This window comes from Mytilus edulis, chromosome 4, assembly GCF_963676685.1.
Source record: "Mytilus edulis chromosome 4, xbMytEdul2.2, whole genome shotgun sequence".
Lineage (NCBI taxonomy): Eukaryota > Metazoa > Mollusca > Bivalvia > Mytilida > Mytilidae > Mytilus > Mytilus edulis.
This window is the reverse complement of record NC_092347.1, coordinates 72,302,433-72,317,925: the sequence shown is the minus strand read 5'-3', so window position 1 is coordinate 72,317,925 and position 15,493 is coordinate 72,302,433. Positions and strand designations below refer to the sequence as shown.

The 15,493-nt window shown below is 31.7% G+C and overlaps 1 protein-coding gene across 1 annotated transcript in view; it reads right to left on the bottom strand.

Annotated features, from left to right (window-relative positions):
- Window positions 1-15,493, bottom strand: part of LOC139520410 (uncharacterized) — a 53,733-nt gene that overhangs the window by 22,707 nt on the left and 15,533 nt on the right. Inside the window, exons 3-6 of the mRNA XM_071313005.1 lie at window positions 15,136-15,281; window positions 13,339-13,441; window positions 9,917-10,029; window positions 8,121-8,226 (exon numbers count right to left, since the gene is read on the bottom strand). Coding sequence (XP_071169106.1) covers window positions 8,121-8,226; window positions 9,917-10,029; window positions 13,339-13,441; window positions 15,136-15,281 — 468 coding nt within the window. The remainder of the gene's footprint in view (window positions 1-8,120; window positions 8,227-9,916; window positions 10,030-13,338; window positions 13,442-15,135; window positions 15,282-15,493) is intronic.

Here is a 15,493-nt window from a genome sequence, read left to right as displayed (position 1 = left end):
GTACTGAAGACACAACATAGAAAACTAAAAACTATAGGATAGCAGTAATTTAATGAACACTAATTCAGTACCTTGGGCACCATCATCAGAATAAAAAACGACACAAAATAAATGAAGAATGTGTCCTTAGGACCTAATGATGCCCAGTCTAGCATATATAGGTGTAATACCACCAAATCATGGTACGTCACATCCGGTTGTATATGAAAGTAGGTCGAAAAAAATATTCCCTTGAATTTGACAGTTGTAGGTAATAATTAATCCTACATTTTATTGCAGTAAAACCATTTCTGTGTCATAAACATATGTCTTGGGTATTTCAAAACACCATTATTTTTTATTTGGGATTTCTATAGAAAATTGTGTTATCTTGAGGTTACATGGTGACTAAACCTTGTACACAGATAAAATAAGGGGAGAAATTTGATTGGTTAACTTCCAATAATGGTTATTTTCTTATATGCAATGTAATGTTATGTGAATTTTTTTCTGTAAAACTGGACAGAATAAAACTTTACTCATGCCAAGTATTTCTTTATTTGAAACAAGGATAAATTCTGCACATTTTTTTGAAAAGTGCAAATTTAACCAAGACTAATAGGGGAAAATCAATGGTGGTATTACACCTATATAACATTATAAAGGACATAACTTCAAGAAAGGTTAAATTGACCCCACCCAAATATGAACTTGATCCGAGTTTTGTGGTAGTAAGCATTGTGTGTAAGTTTCATAATATTTGGCTAAGGCAAGCCATAGTTTGAAAACTGAAACCTAAAAAATCAGAATATTTTTCATTGTTAAGGGGCATAACTCTAGTTCAGTAGAAGTGACACCAGTTTTGATTTGTGGTTTGTGGTACTAAGCATTGAGTATAAGTTTCATAGCATTTAGTTGAGACAAGAGTGCACACGCTGAAATGTCTCGCCTTCTATACTAATCATTGATATTATGTTGATAGTCCTAAGTATAAAGCTAAGCTTTATAACAACTGTACCATAAAATTAACATTAACCAAGATAACTAAACAAAGACCAATGAACCTTGAAAATGAGGTCAAGGTCAGATGAACGATGCCAGGCAGACATGTACAGCTAACAATGCTTCTATACAACATATATAGTTGACCTATTACTTATAGTTTAAGAAAAATAGACCAAAACACAAAAACTTATCTCTGTGCAATGAACCATGAAAATGAGGTAACGGTCAAATAAAACCTGCGCGACTGACATAAAGATCATAAAATATTTCCATACACCAAATATAGTTGACCTATGGCATATAGTATTAGATAAACAGACCAAAACTCAAAAACTTAACTTTGACCACTGGACCATGAAAATGAGGTCAAGGTCACATGTCATCTGCCCGCTAGACATATACACCTTACAATCATTCCATACAACAAATATAGTAGATCTATTGCATATAGTATGAGAACAACAGACCAAAACACCAAAATTTAACTTTAACCACTGAACCATGAAAATGAGGTCAAGGTCAGATGACACCTGCCAGTTGGACATGTACACCTTACAGTCCTTCCATACACCGAATATACTAGCCCTATTGCTTATAGTATCTGAGATATGGACTTGACCACCAAAACTTAACCTTGTTCACTGATCCATGAAATGAGGTCGAGGTCAAGTGAAAACTGTCTAACAGACATGAGGACCTTGCAAGGTACACACATATCAAATATAGTTATCCTATTACTTATAATAAGAGAGAATTCAACATTACAAAAAATTTGAACTTTTTTTTCAAGTGGTCACTGAACCATGAAAATGAGGTCAAGGACATTGGACACGTGACTGACGGAAACTTCGTAACATGAGGCATCTATATACAAAGTATGAAGCATCCAGGTCTTCCACCTTTTAAAATATAAAGCTTTTAAGAAGTTAGCTAACGCCGCCGTAGCCACCGCCGCCGGATTACTATCCCTATGTCGAGCTTTCTGCAACAAAAGTTGCAGGCTCGACAAAAACTGTAGTTGGACTACAGGGGGACAATAGAAGAATGTACACATGGACATAGGTAACTCTAAATGCCCAGTCTGCTAGAGCACAGGTATAAAAAAAACCTACAAAACTGAATGTGATAATTTACAGTCACCATTGAGAGTAATTGTAAAAAGAGTCAAATTAGGTGTATGTTAACTTGAACAACAATTATTAATAAAATGTGTTGCTTATAGTGCCTAAAATAAAATTAAGTTTGTTTGGCATGATCTATCAATGACCCAGAAAAATGGCCTGAAAATTGTATTGCAAATTGCAACATCTAAAATGTAATATTTTTTTAATTTATTTTTCCCGTCATTGACCCTTCTTTTGAATAATTATTGTAATCAATGACAGATATGATTTTCATGGATAAATGTTAATCATCTGTGTTCCTAAACATCTGATTGATGCATTGTTCAGTCATTCAAAAAACTTTGTTTCTGCAGGTTGCAATGTTAAGAAAAGTATGTTGTGTTCAGATATACGGTACCACATTCTAACCAGAAGCTCCACAGGGACCAGCTTGATACAACCGCAGAGATCCATCCCTGAACAGTTGGGGCAAGTATGGACATAACATTCAAGCTTGATACAGATCTGAATTTGGAATGTGATTAAATAGTTGACACAGAATATGTTTCTGACACAGAATGATTGTGGTCCAAGAACTTAAAAAAATTAATCGGACAGTTACCTACTATGGTCCAATATCCAAAATATAAATACATGGTTAGATTCAACATATCAAAGAACCCCAAGAATTTAATTTTTGATGAAATCAAATAAAGTTCAATTTTGGACCCTTTAGAACACAATGTGGACCAATTTGATAAAGGGGCCCAAATATCAAAAATCTAAATACATGGTTAGATTCAGCACATCAAAGAACCCCATATTATATATTCATTTATTGTTGAAATCAAACAAAGTTTCATTTTGGATCCAGAATTGAACCAACTTGAAAACTTGGCCCATAATCAAAAATCTTAGTACTGGTTTAGATTCAGCATATCAAAGAACTCCTAGAATTCTATGTTTGTTAAAATCAAACTACTTTTAATTTTCGACCATTTACATGTTAATGTACACCAATTTGAAAACAGGACCAATAATTCAGAATCTAAATACAAGTTAGATTTGGTATATGTATCAAAGAACCTTAATAATTCAATTTTTTATCAATTCAAACAAAGTTTAATTTTGGAACCTTTTGGCCCCTAATTCCTTAACTTTTGGGACCCAAACTCCAAAAATCAGTCCCAACCTTCCTTTTGTGGTCATAAACCTTGTGTTTAAATTTAATAGATTTCTATTTACTTATACTAAAGTTAATATGTGAAAAACCAAGAAAAATGCTTATTTGTGCCCCTAATTCCTAAACTGTTAAGACCAAAGTCCCCAAAATCAATCCCAACCTTCCTTTAGTATTTATAAACCTTGTGTTGAAATTTTATTGATTTCTATTCACTTATAATAAAGTAATTATCCGGAAATCATCCCTCTTCGGACCATGCTGAGGACAACGATGAAGTGATGGCAATATACGACCAAATTTTTTTTAATTTTTGTGGCCGTATAAAAACATGGAACAAATCAAGAAAATGCATCGATATTAATTTTTATTAATAATCATCTTAAAAAATAAATGAAGTAATAAATAAAAAATGTTTGAGTTTCTTTATTAATCCTTTAGGTGGCTTTAACTGTTCATTGTTTCATGAATTACAAACCTGTCAAGGAAGTTGAAAAAAAATCTAACAGTTGAAAACAAAAATCTGTCTTTGCGAGAAAGCTGTGATGTTTTTATAACTTGCATATAAATTGTATGTACTGTGTAACCTGTCTAATCTGACACCTGAGTAGTCAAACATCCTGCTTTAAATGGCACATTTTCATGGTCCCTAAATATGCCTATCCTTGTAGAAAAAAAATGAGTATTTTGACACCCTGCTTAGTCATTTTGTCTGGTCTATTAGTGTGTCCAACAACACAGGTTACACTATATATGATTTTATCATTGACTAAGAAACTAAAACATTTGTTGTTTTTCTGCCCAAAAGATTAAACTTACTGTGGATTCATTTATTTTCGTGGGTATCAATTTTCGTAGATAGAGAAAAAAAGGCATTTCGTGGTATACGTAAATTCGTGAAATCTGAAAGGAGAAAAATTTAACCCCCCCCCCCCTTTTTTTCACATCCCCGTTTCCCTTTTTCCAAAGCTGATATCAATTAAAATTTCTAATGGAGTTTGCAACAATAACTACTCTTTTAAATACATCATAAAATATTAAAATGTAAAATAAAGTGCTTGTTATCACTGAATGGTAAAGATTGGTTGGTAGTAAAAGTGAATATACATTGTTTATTGTATAAAACAATAAAAAAAACTTCATCAGCAACATTTTATATTGGCAAATTTCCAATGAAGTTATTTACATAAAGTTATTGGCAAATAAAAATAGAAAATGACATCATAGTCATGTCTGGCAAATGTCCAACATACATTATCTAAAAACATTTTAGATAAGATAAGGAAACAAGAGGCTCTCAAGAGCCTGAATCGCTCACCTTAATTCTTTTGGTTAAATCTCTCATCAATGATTATTTTGGCTTTTCAATTTATTTAAATGTTTTTTGGATCGTCCTATTTTCTTCAAAAGCCAAAAAAAATAATCATTTTCTCCTATGTTCTATTTTAGCCATAGGAGCTATGTTTCTTGACATACAAGGAAATAAAATATAAAATTTATACTAGATACTCTGAAACTCATTTAGCCTAAGTTTGGCTGAAATTGATACAGCAGTTTCAAAGGAGAAGATTTTTTAAAGTAAGTCAACATGATGAACAAATTGTGAAAAAAGTCTTTAAAGGGCAATAACTCCTTAAGGGGTCAATTGACAATTTTGGTCAAATTGACTTAATTGAAGATCTTACTTTGCTGAACATTATTGCTGTTTACAGTTTATTTCTATCTATAATTATATTCAAGATAATAAACAAAACAGGGTTGGCAAAGTATTACCCACCCGGGAATTCCCGGGCGGGAAAACCCGGGTTTTCCCGGGCTGGGCAATACTCCCAGAAATGGGTAATAGTGGGCATTACTGGGCAATATGATTTTTTAAGCTTATTGTAACACAAAATAGTAAAGACTTGTTATAGTTTCATAGTATAACAGCTAAATATATACTTTTTATACAGATAACCATTGACAGTCATTTCTAGAAAATTCAATTTCATTCTCTTCTCTATTAATTTTATACGTAGGCAGAATACAAGATTTGCACATTTAAAGATACCTTTTAATAACCAAGTATTGTTTCAATAATCCAAACTTTAAAAATGCATTTATTGCAGTGTTTAAGTGAATTGTTAATTTTAATTGTTATACATTCATATTGCTAAATAAACACCCTACAGGGTCATGCCATTAACACTTATAAAATTGAAAGGACTGATTATTGTTACATAAACAAATATGTGTTCTAATCTGAATAATTACTTATTAATTAGTGACAGTACATATACATTATTTAAATGTGATGTTTCTTTAATACATGTAATTGTTAATTCTTAATAAGAGCTATATTCATTTGAAAAAAATTGTTTTATTTGCTTTTTATTTACGGTTTGCCAATCTAGACAAATGCTAAACAAACAAAATAGGGTATAAATATCTTATTAAATGTATTGCATTTGTGTGTATCACTGAATCCTCTTTAAAATTCAGACAAATATTTTATATTACCCTGTATTGCCCAGTATTACCCACTAAAACCCAGTAAAACCCGGGTTTTCCCAGTATTTCCCACTGGGCTGGGCAATACTCATAAAACCCAGGTTTTTGCCAACCCTGAAACAAAAACAGCAAAATTTCCTTAAAATTATCAATTCAGGGGCAGCAACCCAACAACAGGTTGTCTGCAACCCAACAACAGGTTGTCTGATTCATCTGAAAATTTCAGGGCAGATAGATCTTGACCTGATAAACAATATTACCCCATGTCAGATTTGCTCTAAATGCTTTGGTTTTTGAGTTATAAGCCAAAAACTGCATTTGACCCCTATGTTCTATTTTTAGCAATGGTGACCATGTTTGTTGATAGATCATAACTTCGGATACAATTTACAAACTAGATACCCTAAGGAACATTCAATTAAAGTTTGGAAGTATTTGGCCCAGTAGTTTCAGAGGAGAAGATTCTTGAAATAGTTTACGACGACGACAGACGACGGACGACGACGGACGCCAAGTGATGGCATAAGCTCACTTGTCCCTTCGGGACAGGTGAGCTAAAAAAGCTTCATCAGCAACATTTTATATTGGCAAATTTCCAATGAAGTTATTTACATAAAGTAATGGCAAATAAAAATAGAAAATGACATCATAGTCATGTCTGGCAAATTTCCAACATATATTATCAACTACTATTCTATACAAAGAAAGATAACTCCAATTGAAAATTAATTGCTATTGCACAATATTGTGCAATTAGATATTTCTTGCTATTGTGCAATACTGTGCAATTGAAAATTTCTTGCTATTGCACAATACTTGATATGGAATCCTGATTTGGACCAACTTGAAAACTGGGCCCATAATCAAAAATCAAAGTACATATTTAGATAAAGCATATCAAATAAGCCCAAGAATTTAATTATTGTTAAAATCAAACGTAGTTTAATTTTGGACCCTTTGGACCTTAATGTAGACCAATTTGAAAACTGGACCAAAAATTAAGAATCTACATACACAGTTAGATTTGGCATATCAAGAACCAATTTATTCAATTTTTGATGAAATCAAACAAAGTTTAATTTTGGACCCCCATTTGGACCAACTTGAAAACTAGGCCAATAATTAGAAATATAAGTACATTTTTAAATTCAGCATATCAAAGAACACCAAGGATTCAATTTTTGTTAAAATCAAACTAAGTTTAATTTTGGACCCTTTTGACCTTAATGTAGACCAATTTGAAAACGGGACCAAAAATTAAGAATCTACATACATAGTTAGATTCGGCATATCAAAGAACCCCAATTATTCAATTTTTGATGAAATCACACATAGTTCAATTTTGGACCCTTTGAGCCCCTTATTCCTAAACTGTTAGGAACAAAACTCCCAAAATCAAACCCAACCTTCCTTTTATGGTCATAAACCTTGTGTTTAAATTTCATAGATTTCTATTTACTTATACTAAAGTTATGGTGCAAAAACCAAGAATAATGCTTATTTGGGCCCTTTTTTGGTCCTTAATTCCTATACTGTTGGAACCAAAACACCCAAAATCAATCCCAACCTTCCTTTTGTGGTCATAAACCTTGTGTTAAAATTTCATTGATTTCTATTTACTTATACTAAAGTTATTGTGCGAAAACCAAGAATAATGCTTATTTGGGCCCTTTTTTGGCCCTTAATTCCTAAACTGTTAAAACCAAAACACCCAAAATCAATCCCAACCTTCCTTTTGTGGTCATAAACCTTGTGTCAAAATTTCATAGATTTCTATTCACTTAAACTAAAGTTATAGTGTGAAAAACCAAGAAAATGCTTATTTGGGCCCTTTTTGGCCCCTAATTCCTAAAATGTTGGGACCAAACCTCCCAAAATCAATCCCAACCTTCCTTTTGTGGTCATAAACCTTGTGTTAAAATTTCATTGATTTCTATTCACTTTTACTAAAGTTAGAGTGCGAAAACTAAAAGTATTCGGACGACGACCACGACGTGACAGCAATATACAACCAAAAAATAAAAAAATTTGCGGTCGTATAAAAAAATTTTTAATTTTTGCAGTCGTATAAAAAAGAATCCACAGTATGAAAGTGGATAGTTGCAATTCTATATAAATTGCAAAATATCAGTGAAAACAATCCCTTGCCAAGTTTTATTTTTACACTTAGGTCTTTTTTCTTTTTATTTATTATATTGTGTTGTTGGGTTGCTTATTCAGTTACATCATTAATGTAAACCCTAACTCAAATTCATAATTCTAATGATATGGTTTGACAGGTTATAACAATTAACTACAGCCTCTTCTTTAATGCCATACCAAATGATTTTTTACAGTTTCATCTGTAAGAAATGTATACTTACGGACAAGCTGTATTAATTTGCTCATGAGTAGGATACCCTTCAAAATCCTCTGTAGTCAAAGATCCAATCATATTAAAGCATTTCCCCATTTTGTCGGCAGCACATCCTATAAGAAATATGAAAAATTTTAAGTTCTGTTAATTTACATTAATGCATGAAAGGTTTTTTTGTAGGCTTTAAAACAAATTAATACTTTATGGGAAAATAACATCCAACTGTAAATATTACATGCTTTCTTAGGACTAACAATTGAAGTTAAGGTATATGCTTTGTACAGAACTTTAAGACTGATACAAATTTCTTAGCTTCTAACTTACACTGTTTATTTTAACTATTTCAATAAATGCATTCTAAGCCTCTAACTTATAAACACTGTTTATTTTTATTCTGCTTTGCATAATTGATCATTTATGTGACTAACTATAACATATCCATTGCTAATTTAGTTACATTTTGTACCATCCTTAACCCAGATCTAACCCCTTAAATGAAGTAGCAAATGCTGATGAAAGTCTATTGTTTATGTTCATCAAATAATACAACTTGGTTGTGACATAAAAGCTCTGCAACATTGTTTCAAATCATGCAAAAAACATCAAGTAATTACATCCTATTTCATGTTGTTCACAGATCCTGATATGTTGTGCTCGTAACAATATGTTTTGCAAGAAAACAACAACCTGAACCATGACAAGACAACAGTCAAGGCCACAAATGGGTCTTCAATGCAGCTAGAAAATCCAAATCCTGGAGCTGTACACCTTACAAATATTCTATGACAAATGACCTATTTTTATTTCAGAGGAACTGAACCAAGTGTTTAAATTTTGATATTGATCAATGAACCTCAGTTAAGAGGCTAAGGTTAGATGACCTCTGTCAGATGGACCATCAAAATGAGGTCAAGGTTAGGTAAACACACTTAGACAAACATGATCACCTTACAATCATTCTAGACCAAATCTGGTGGACCTACATGTATTACTAATATAATTGTAATTTAGAATCCGATCTCAGAGTGAACACTTAAAGGTGTATTTCGCTAACAGTTATGAAAGTATTCTTAATTGTTTTTATTTATCATTTCGAAATAAACTTTGAAGGTACATTGGTCACAGTTTGAAGTCCAAACCAATATTAAATTACAAAGCAAACATCTTTAAAATTAAAGAGAATTCAATGTTAAAAATGTAAAACAAAAATGCCAGTTTGTTTTTTGAATGAACAGTTACTACCGTATATATATAAAATGGCAAAAAATCATGCTTGGAATACATTGAAAGCATCATATTACCACCAAAAGAAAAATATTTGGACTTAATCAAACATTAAACTAGAGGCTCTCAAAGTGCCTGTGTCACTCATCTGTATCTAATGTTATTTTGGAAATTATGTAAAATAAGGTTTAAATCAAAGGACACATTTTCCATCAAGATACCCTATTGGAAATTGTGGCTAAGTGTAATTCTTTTTGACCCAGAAGACTAAGTTGATTATTGTAAAAGTGACGATGATGACAACAATGAGCCAGGTGAGCTAAAAACTGATTATGGTAGTATCACTGAAAATAAACAAGATGACAAACTCCAAACTGATCAACGACAAAATGCTGGTGCACTTCACAAAACATTTTTTCATACAGTTTTAGACCTAAATTTCAAAATGTTGGCATAGGTTGAATGAACCGAAATGGCATATGTAAAATTTATTTCAATCTATAAAGAACCAAATTCTAAGGAACCTTGCATTCAGCATAAAATATGTTTAAGACATACATGCTCTTTGGTTGTACTTACCTTTACAAATTGATTCAAATTGTTTTATCATCATCTCTGCATTTGTAACACTTGGGGAGTCCGGACATTGAGACCTTCCATTTTCTACACAAGTCTTATATTGAGTCGCTGCCCTGTGATGACATTAAAAAGAAGACTATTGATAAGCAGAATAAACTTACTTATTCAAGATGCAGCCCTTCAAGAGCACTTATCAGTAAATAAGTGTGACTTTTATATAAGGCTTGAACTAAAACAGAAAGTTTTAACAAAACATTGAGTACGAAATCATGTAATTATTTAACTGTCTATATAATCTCTTCATTTGTCATGTGTATAAGTAGTCAGACACACATTTGTCATGTGTAAAAGTAGTCAGGCACACATTTGTCATGTGTATAAGTAGTCAGACACACATTTGTCGTGTGTATAAGTAGTCAGACACACATTTGTCATGTGTATAAGTAGTCAGGCACACATTTGTCATGTGTATAAGTAGTCAGACACACATTTGTCATGTGTATAAGTAGTCAGACACACATTTGTCATGTGTATAAGTAGTCAGACACACATTTGTCATGTGTATATAAGTAGTCAGACACACATTTGTCATGTGTATAAGTAGTCAGACACACATTTGTCATGGGTATAAGTAGTCAGACACATGTGTATAAGTAGTCAGACACACATTTGTCATGTGTATAAGTAGTCAGACACACATTTTGTAATATCAGTACATACTTAGTTATGCATTGCAGAAGCCCTTCAGTAGTAGTATCTAATTTGTTTGGTCCCCTACTTTTATGATTTTATTTTGTCCCATATAGATGTCTTTTGGTTATTATTAACTTGGAGTTTCTGTTTCATTGCAATTCACTTATTGACATAAGCACAACTTTTCATTTTAATCGATCTATATAATAAGACTGTAACCTTATCACTATTTTGTGCATTTTTCCTTTGATCTTATTTTGGGATAATTTTTCATATCATGCTACTGGCTTGAGATGGAAAATTATCGCTAGAAACTAAGGAGGCACGTGGCGTTGCTAATGAAATTGACATGAAATTGACAACGTTGTCATAGGTAAAATAGCGATAAACAGATTATCATTGGTCATCTCAACAAGATTGCTTTTCTCGCTTTTGCCGTACCGGCTCAAGCGAGAAAATCTATCAAGCTTAGATGATCAACAATAATCTATAATTATAACAACGAGCAATCGTTTATTTTTCAATTACTAGATTAAAAGTTTTTTCTTTGACTTTGAACATTTACGGTATGGAAATGATCAGACTATGAATATTAAAGTAAACATATCCCATAGAAGGAAATGCTGACGCAGAGAATATTGTGTCAAAGTTTCTAAATCCCCAACGTACTGCTGGTATATGATTTACAACAAAATCAATAGTATACTAATTGTTCTATTGATGTCCTGGGACATGACTGCATTGCAATCTAGAACAATTGTGATAGTAACATACTATCTATCTGCTCCATTAATGATATTGGTAATACTTTATGCTGGGAAATCTAAAGAAAAAATTAGTATGAAATTATAGACAAGTCATAACTTGTATCAGAAGCAATTGCTGTCAATAAAGGAAATTAATTTGGAGAAACACAGAATACAAAAGAATTGCTAGAAATTGATTTTTAATTTTACAACTTTGAAACCCTTAGTTATTTTACCAAACACAATGTTTATGTAAACATAACTAAAAGAATATACTAAAAATTTATTAGCCACATGAGATATCAACTGTTATTTTGACCAGATTTGTAGCCAGCTGACCCAACAGAGTTGTGCTTAAATCAATACAAAGAATTGCAGACAGACAAAATCTATATACATATGAAATTCACAACATATTGAGACTCATCAGAAATACAATTTTCATCCAGTAAAATAAATTTAGTTATTAGGGAGGGCTATTTTATCTTGCAAGTTAAGAAACAAGACAAATTTTACATAAAACATTTGTACCAGAGGTAAATAGAAGACTTAGACGAAGGTCAAATGAAACAAAACGATTTAATAAAAGAAAATCTGACATTTTCCACTTATGCAAAATGAAATCGTAGAACATAAAATATTGAAATATGTACTGTTACAATGAAATAACAAAAGGAGCTTAAAATATTGATTAATAGTCAACTTTTGCCCATTTGTTAACTTTTCATAGTACCGACTTATGATTCTGGAATTTATATTTTTTCGACAGTTTGCTATTCTGTGATAGGACATCCTGGTACTGGGTCACGTAAGAGCAACATCAAAAAATAAAACCAAGCTTTCAATCGGTACAATTTTGGGAGGATAGTAACTGTATTATATTTTCTATACACAACAAAATCATTAGAAAACAGTAAACTTTCTGACCAAATTGCACTGGTTACATATTTGATTTTACTTCTTTTGGTTGCTCTTACTGAGTACAAGGATGTTTTACAACAAAAAAAAATTACCTGTTGAAAGATTATATAATCTGGAGTCAAAAGTCAGTAATACGAAAATAGTCTATTGTACCATACTAAAAACTGCTTGTCTGTGTTAGTTTTTCTATGTTTGTTTTTGCTATGACCAAAATTAATTTTTTTAATTTTTTTTGCAAATAAAGTTAAACTTCCATGTTTTGTACTGACTATTGTATGTGTCATTATTATTCAAGAAATATCAATTTTCCTGGATTTGTGGGTGTAGGTGAACAACAAATTTACATACACCAAAATATAATTTCTCCTCAATTGGTTAAGAAAATAAATGAATCCACACTGAGAAGTTTGTAAAGTCATGAAAGTGTGCAGTATCGATAAATTTTACTCTAACTACATATATTCAAGATTAGATTATTCTCTATCTTATGCAGGGACCGCCAATGTCGCAATTTGCGAGTTTTTATTTCATCTGGCGGCAAAATATAGCTGCTGGCGATATTGCTGGCGCCAACATTTTCCTATGTCAAAATTTTCATTTCTTGACAATACATTTGTATTATGATAAACACTGATATATATCTAAAACTACCTATGAATTATAAAGGGCTTCATCAAAACACAGAAAATAGCTGTACTTCCACTCCTCCTTATTGAGAGAAGCCATTATGAAACCCCACATGACCCACTGGTTCTAATTTTAGAAAATAAAATTTTCCGATTTAATTTATTTACATTTCACGATGTTATTAAAGCTGTTGAAAAACTGAAATAATATCTTCAGATATTGTAGATTTTAATTGAAACATTGATTTTAACTGTTAAGAACGGTAAATAGCGTAAACTCACAGCTTTTATAGGGATAATATTCAGGTATCCTGAAGGATACACTCGCCCTGCACACCGGGTATCCTCAAGGTTACATTTGCCTTGCACATTGTGTATCCTCAAGGATACACTTGCCGCGAAAGGGCACTAAACAACTAGCTGTATTATTACTTACGCACAAAACTCTGTTGATGTCTCATCACTAATAGTAATAGGTTCACCTTGAACCTTAGGCATATATTTCTGAACGCCCGAAACACAAAGATCAACTGCACACACTAATAAAATAAAAGGAGAAAGTAAATTAAAAGAGAAGAAAAGTGTTCCACACATATGTTCACTGACAATTATTTTCCTTCCATCTTCCAAACTTTTTTATTAATATCCTAGAAGAAATGTAGGCTTTTTTGTACATAAATCAGGACGTTAGTTTTCTCACTTGAATTGTTTTACATTGTCATTTTGGTGTCTTTGTCATTGTAGGCCCTACGGTGACCTATAGTTGTTAATTTATATGTCATTTGGTCTCTTGTAGAGAGTTATCTCATTGGCAATCATACCACATCTTCTTATTTTATATGAGATTGCTAATATGTAATTTTCCATTTAATTTCTACTTCCAAAGGGCATAACAAATAACAAAAATACTTGATTGATACTGATTATCAAACAATTCCAATGCTTTGCTGGTATAATCCTATATAATATTTCATAAAAATTCAACAACAAATGTAAGGATCAGAGTGCTAAAAATAGATTACTCATTGTAAATTCCTTTAAAAATTGTTGATCAACACTGACTAACTAACTCATCCAAAAATTACTGATATAAACATTTCATTTCAAAACCATCAAAATTCAGACAAGACATAATAAGCCAAAGAAGGGCTAGCAATGCAATTTCCAATGAAATTTACATTCCCAAGGGACACAACTCCACTGTATCAAGTAAAAATAATTGTTCTTTGATGATCTTTGAACCACTTAGGAAAAATTGACGATATATACCCTTCAATATAAATTTTCTACCAATCCTGAGAAATGAAGGTTTCAAAGCAAATGCAATGTGATTTCCATTATAATTAATTTTTCCAAGATGCAAAACTTGTCAAAATATTTGATCAGAACTTATTTTGAAAGTGTCAAAAAAATTGCTGATATAAACTTATGATAGTTTCAACTTTCATAAAATTCTGGCAGGAATTTAACATATTAAAGCACTAACGAATGCAATTTTCAGTATAAAAAATATTTCCAAGGGGCATAACTCTTTTAAAATTTATTGATCGGTAAAGATTTTTGATACAGGGGAACCACAATTTAAATGTTCAAATAATTAATATTATTAAAGAAATGTATGCAGACTTTGCCAAGACAACAAAATTAAATTTCCACCAAAAAGTCTTCCTTTAACCACCATAATTGTATTATATTAGTACCCACAAAAATAAGACTCCATAGTGCTAATTTAAGATTTCCAAAAAACAGAGGTTATTTATTGCAGTACTTGACTTCTGAATGAAAGTTTTAAACATGGATTGCAAATTGAAATGTTGATACATGTACAGGGTATAACTAGTTTCTATGAATTTTAACTTAAGGTGGTACATGATTACAGGGAGATAACTCTGTAAAAATCAATTGAATGTTTGAATGACGTTCTATTGTTAGGAAAATATTAAGCTTCTCAATGATCAAAATTGGTTAGTCAAACTGCTAATATTACGTCCAATGAACATTTTCCAATAAAGTGTGTGGTTCAATGTTTTTTAATATTTTATATTTTTGTCAAAGGGTCAAAATTTTGTGAAAATCAAACGAGAAAAATAATTTTAGGGAAGGTGTTGGGTACCACCATAAGATGAAATATTAAGAAATCTGTGAAAATTTCAAAATTTGGTTAAATAGATTTTGAATTGCTTGTCTGACACCTCTTATAGATATAAATAATGACAATACTACTAATACTTACTATTTGGAATGTTTGGTGGGTTACCACCACCAGCACCACCACCACCGCCGCACATCTGAGCTAAAGGTGCTATGGCAGTCAGTGTTGGATCCCCAGCGCAAGCATCTTTATGTGGTGCTATACATGTCTTGACGTTCTCATATGCTCTATGAATAAAAGTTTAAGATGAAAATAAATAGTTTCATTACAAGCAGCTGTTAAATTTATATAGCAGTTGCACAACTTATTCTGTAGCATGGTTAAACAGGCATGTCACTCACCTAGGTTATGTGCGTCTTCCACAATAGTCACTCTCCAACATTGATGAATAGAATAGAATTCATGACAAAAATCTCTCGTTTGTTGATCTTGTATTGCT